The 6,492-nt window shown below is 47.4% G+C and overlaps 1 protein-coding gene across 23 annotated transcripts in view; it reads right to left on the bottom strand.

Moving 5' to 3' along the window:
• Positions 1–6,492, bottom strand: part of svila (supervillin a) — a 144,006-nt gene that overhangs the window by 31,078 nt on the left and 106,436 nt on the right. For all 23 annotated transcript variants that reach the window (XM_036935274.1, XM_036935263.1, XM_036935275.1 and 20 more), the window contains one exon: positions 5,393–5,621. In XM_036935274.1, coding sequence (XP_036791169.1) covers positions 5,393–5,621 — 229 coding nt within the window. The remainder of the gene's footprint in view (positions 1–5,392; positions 5,622–6,492) is intronic.

Genomic DNA, 6,492 nt, shown 5'->3' with positions numbered 1-6,492 from the left:
CACACACACACACAGGGCCACACACACACACACAGGGCCACACACACACACACAGGGCCACACACACACACACAGGGCCCCACACACACACACAGGGCCCCACACACACAGGGCCCCACACACACACACACAGGGCCCCACACACACACACACAGGGCCCCACACACACACACAGGGCCCCACACACACACACACAGGGCCCCACACACACACACACAGGGCCCCACACACACACACACAGGGCCCCACACACACACACAGGGCCCCACACACACACACACAGGGCCACACACACACACAGGGCCACACACACACACACAGGGCCACACACACACACAGGGCCACACACACACACAGGGCCACACACACACACACGGCCACACAAGACCACACACACACGGCCACACACACACAAGGCCACACACACACACACACAAGGCCACACACACCCACACACACACCCACACACACACCCACACACACACCCACACACACAAGGCCACACACACACACACACACACAAGGCCACACACACACACAAGGCCACACACACACACACAAGGCCACACACACACACACGGCCACACACACACACACAAGGCCACACACACACACACAAGGCCACACACACACACACAAGGCCACACACACACACAAGGCCACACACACACACAAGGCCACACACACACACAAGGCCACACACACACACACAAGGCCACACACACACACAAGGCCACACACACACAGAGCCATCAGTTTTGGTTCTACCCGGGGACCATGGTTGAGCAACACACAAAAGACAGGTTATACAGCATGTAGTGGATCCTTTGACCCAGCTGTCCAGGAAAGGTAAACTGGAGAAATGACAACAGGCTGTGTGAGAGCTGAACTCTGCCTCATGGAGGGATGGATGGTAGAGTTGTAGGTCGCCATAGATGCCCCTCTGGTCTCTGCTTAGTCATACATTTACAGTCCAGAACATCTCCTTAGCCTAGACCAAGCTAGTCACAAACTAGGTCCATTATTTAGAATGAAGACTGTCAACAAGGAGCCAATCAGAGAGCGTGGATGCTCCGACACCATGTTTGGGCTCGTAAAGCTCTGGTCACAATGTGTGCACTACATAAGGAATAGGGTGCCATTTGGGGTGCAGAGTGATGCTGAGGCTAACCAGAGCAGGTCACACTGCAGGCTCACTGTCAGCCTCAGTCTGGACTATAGCTAAACACACCGATGACACCAACAGCACAGTCGGGCTCAACCACGCGTACAACTGTCTGTCATGATGAAACCAGAGTTGGGAGTCTGCTGCCAATGTCTGATTTAGTTTCACGACAAATGTCAGAGCAGGAGGACCCTGAGGATAACGTTGTTGTTATGGCCATCAAAACAGTCAAACGTACCACTGGCAATGGCTGGCAAATGTACCCGAATGAATAGAGGTAGAAATAATATATTCAGTTAAATCAAAATCAACAAACAGGCACATACTGTAACGCCTATATATGGCACATACTGTAACGCCTATATATGGCACATACTGTAACGCCTATATATGGCACATACCGTAACTCCTATATATGGCACATACCGTAACGCCTATATATGGCACATACCGTAACGCCTATATATGGCACATACTGTAACGCCTATATATGGCACATACTGCAACGCCTATATATGGCACATACTGTAACGCCTATATGGCACATACTGTAACTCCTATATATGGCACATACTGTAACGCCTATATATGGCACATACTGTAACACCTATATATGGCACATACTGTAACGCCTATATATGGCACATACCGTAACGCCTATATATGGCACATACCGTAACGCCTATATATGGCACATACCGTAACGCCTATATATGGCACATACCGTAACGCCTATATATGGCACATACCGTAACGCCTATATATGGCACATACCGTAACGCCTATATATGGCACATACCGTAACGCCTATATATGGCACATACCGTAACGCCTATATATGGCACATACCGTAACGCCTATATATGGCACATACCGTAACGCCTATATATGGCACATACCGTAACGCCTATATATGGCACATACCGTAACGCCTATATATGGCACATACCGTAACGCCTATATATGGCACATACCGTAACGCCTATATATGGCACATACCGTAACGCCTATATATGGCACATACCGTAACGCCTATATATGGCACATACCGTAACGCCTATATATGGCACATACCGTAACGCCTATATATGGCACATACCGTAACGCCTATATATGGCACATACCGTAACGCCTATATATGGCACATACCGTAACGCCTATATATGGCACATACCGTAACGCCTATATGGCACATACCGTAACGCCTATATATGGCACATACCGTAACGCCTATATATGGCACATACCGTAACGCCTATATATGGCACATACCGTAACGCCTATATATGGCACATACCGTAACGCCTATATATGGCACATACCGTAACGCCTATATATGGCACATACCGTAACGCCTATATATGGCACATACCGTAACGCCTATATATGGCACATACCGTAACGCCTATATATGGCACATACCGTAACGCCTATATATGGCACATACCGTAACGCCTATATATGGCACATACCGTAACTCCTATATATGGCACATACCGTAACTCCTATATATGGCACATACCGTAACTCCTATATATGGCACATACCGTAACTCCTATATATGGCACATACCGTAACTCCTATATATGGCACATACTGTAACGCCTATATATGGCACATACTGTAACGCCTATATATGGCACATACTGTAACTCCTATATATGGCACATACTGTAACGCCTATATGGCACATACTGTAACGCCTATATGGCACATACTGTAACGCCTATATATGGCACATACTGTAACGCCTATATATGGCACATACTGTAACGCCTATATATGGCACATACTGTAACGCCTATATATGGCACATACTGTAACGCCTATATATGGCACATACTGTAACGCCTATATATGGCACATACTGTAACGCCTATATATGGCACATACTGTAACGCCTATATATGGCACATACTGTAACGCCTATATATGGCACATACTGTAACGCCTATATATGGCACATACTGTAACTCCTATATATGCACACTGATTTGACACGGACAAGACAGATCTATATTTGACTGTTAGTTGAATCACAGACAAATCCAGATCATAGCCACAGTGAGCACGTTTACACGCACAGGAACCATTCGATGTAGGCAGATCATGCAAGAGTTATGTACAACGCTCTTTCCTCTGCTCATCTTAAATCGGCGTACGGTAAAATATCCTAGTGAATTTACACCGATTAAAACACCTGCTTTTCTGAGCGCTCTCTCAAATGAGTAGGACATGCAGACACCTCAATGGGCGTTCCAGCGGATGTATTGGATCTGTGTACGAGTCAGCACCAGCCGAGTGAGCCGCCCTCCTTTGGCGCAAACGAAGTGAGTTCGGAAAAACAATGTCGTTTTACACACAAACTTTCATACGTCCCGAACTCCGAATCAAATACGCTTCCCAGAATTAACATGGTCGCTGTAGTGGAATGTTTATTTTGAATAGACGACTTTTCCACGTTTATCAGAGTGCCATCAGGTAGCCTGATTTCAGATGTCTCCGCGGGAACAGGGTTATTTAGGGACATCGTTATTCTTGCAATGTAAATGTTTGAATTAAATTACTATATCAAAATCTGACTAGCCACGACAAATCGCATTATTGTGTGCGTGTAACCGTACTCCTAGCCAGTCCCTCAGAGACTCAGCAGCGTTTATCTCCAGCTTCAGACTATGTGGAACCTGGAGGGCAGAGGGCGCTTTCTAGGAGGCTCCGGGGAAAATGGGTGGACTAAAGGGGACGCATTCCTAGTAGGAGACGGGCATAGTGGTCCTAAAGCCTGGGGCACTGTGGCACCCTCTTCTCACAAACACTGCTGTGTGTCCAACCATGAGTGGACGCCCTGTTTTTGGGGGGACGGGTCAGAGAATGACGTCTGTAGAAATGGATCGGGGCACAGAGAGACATCTCAGCTGTAGCTGTAGCTGTGAAGAAGTGCCGACCGACCAAACCACTGGACACACACACACACTTTGGAAGTCATTGGAAGCACATGTTATTCCACCATGTCATCAATCAATTTAAAAGCCAATCCTAGCCTGGTGGGTTAACAACTGCAACCACTCAACGGCCAGCTTGTTGACATGGGCGAACGGACTGAAACAAGCTTATGTAATTACTTGATTGGATGTGTGAAACCACTGGTCTGTAATACTGTTGTTGTATTGGAAACATTACAATTCCCTAAAGTAGATTTAAATTAATATATCCACAGCCGGCATTCCCCAATTCTCCAGAGCATGACAAAACAACAATCGACAGCTACAGTAGTTCATAAAGAGACTAGCCATCTAGATCCCCTTAGAAAATACTTTTCTGAATAACTGCGGTCAATGGAAACGCCTCAGTATACTGCTTAGCGATAGACCTAGTTCTTAGAGGATGACGGTAGATTTTGCGGAGACCGAATCTCGTCGACGAGGTTAAGAGACCTATTACGACAGAGATGACCGTAGAGCTCAATTCAAATCCAACTCAAACTCAATTTCTTCTGCCACTAATAATATCCCTCCATAGAGGTGACTAGCTACCGTGGCTACAGCAGGTTGATTTTCAGCAGCAGAGACAGGACACAAGCTCACTTTCTCCCTCTAAAAGAGACAAGAGGAATGGGGTTTGTTAGTTAGAGCATCTCTCTCTCTCTCTCTCTCCATCTATTTCTCTCGCCGACCTTCCTCGTGGAGTGCTCGGCACCAACCAACCTAACGCCCAAAATAGATTCCTTGAACTCACGTCAAAACGAACCCAGTGGTCCCTTGCTTGCTCCCGGCCTCTTTACTTCCACCTCATTTGCAACCTACATTCCCACAGTGAGAGTCAAGGTGAGGCTCTCACCATCTCTCAAAAACAAAAAGCAGTCTTTCACAGGCCCTCAGATCAAAAGCCGATACAAGTCGACAAGCATAAACATACCGACAAGCATAAACATACCGACAAGCATAAACATACCGACAAGCATAAACAAACCGACTGAGTCATGAGTGTCAATATCCAACACAAGTCAACAATTTTAAAAAAATTATGTGGCTGTCGCTGTCCCCTCTGACCGACTGAAACACAGCATTCACAAAAACGATGTCATGTGCTCTCACATGTGTACACAGCGAATGAGCGAAGTTGCCTCGCCAATCAGACCCAAACGAGCTGCACGGAGACGACTACTGCCTAGAGGCTTTGCCTGGTCAACCCAGGGTTTCTTTGATGCGAAAGAGAAGAGGGGCTCACCTGTCTTTGATGGACATCTGTCTAGCTGACATGGCTTCGGAGAGCTCCATGTCCTCCTGCTCCGACTGGACCAGGCTGTGTGTGTGTCCCAGACCACTGCTGCGGTCCGTGTGCGAGTCCACTCCTCCCAGCTCCTGAGACAGCTGTGTGTGTGGAGCGAGAGGCACGCTCCTTAGTGGCCCTGCTGCTACTGCTGTTCTCAGCGATGACACGCTGGGCTCCGGCAGCTCTGCGCGCACACACACACACACACACACACACACACACATTAGGAGAGCTCCTAGCACAATCAATAACCAGCAGGCAGAGCAAAAGCCACATCAAACACACAATCATGTTGACATGAACGCACGCACACACACCAAATCCACACTCACTTATCAAGAAGCTGGAAGCGGCTGACGAAAAGCGGCCACTAAGTGTTAAAAGCCTCAGCCTAGTTTCTCCTCTAGTTGTGTGAACACTAACAGAGAACCTCCCTCTACAGAAACCACAACATAACACAGTCGACTAACCAGTAAGTGTTCCTCTCGCTCTTCAGCTAGTTCTCCCTCTGTGGCCCCCTGGACACTACTAGCCCTCCTCTCCCAGTCTTTCTCTCTATGCCTCTCTGCATCTAGCAACTGGCCTCTCCCTCCCTCCCTCCGTCTGTCTGTCTTGACATTTCTTCTGACTGGTCCGTGCCCTAGCAGACTGGGGGACAAGTCAAACGCTGATGCAGACTGATGAGACAAACCGGGGCGAGCCAGCTAGCGTCTACCCACTGTCAAATAAGGGAAACCACAGCCAGTGTGTGTGAACATAATTTACAGACAACAGGAAATGTGTTTTTTTAAACGAGAGATCAAGCCTCTGGTACGTGAAGTGTGGTAGTATTAGCTATGTTGACATGTGAGTAGTGTAGATGGATTTACTATACAACAGGAGCATAGAAGTGGGTGCACCAAGACACAGACAGCTAACATGATCTGTCGGATGACTGGAATGGGCAATTCATTCATAAGACTCACACACCAATGATCACTCATATGAGGGAGAGAGGAGAGAATACATTTGAAGTGGATTTTTAAAAAGTATGAGTGAACAAGAGGCAAAGTGAG

Source organism: Oncorhynchus mykiss, chromosome 11, assembly GCF_013265735.2.
Source record: "Oncorhynchus mykiss isolate Arlee chromosome 11, USDA_OmykA_1.1, whole genome shotgun sequence".
Classification (NCBI taxonomy): domain Eukaryota; kingdom Metazoa; phylum Chordata; class Actinopteri; order Salmoniformes; family Salmonidae; genus Oncorhynchus; species Oncorhynchus mykiss.
This window is presented reverse-complemented; position numbering and strand designations above follow the sequence as displayed.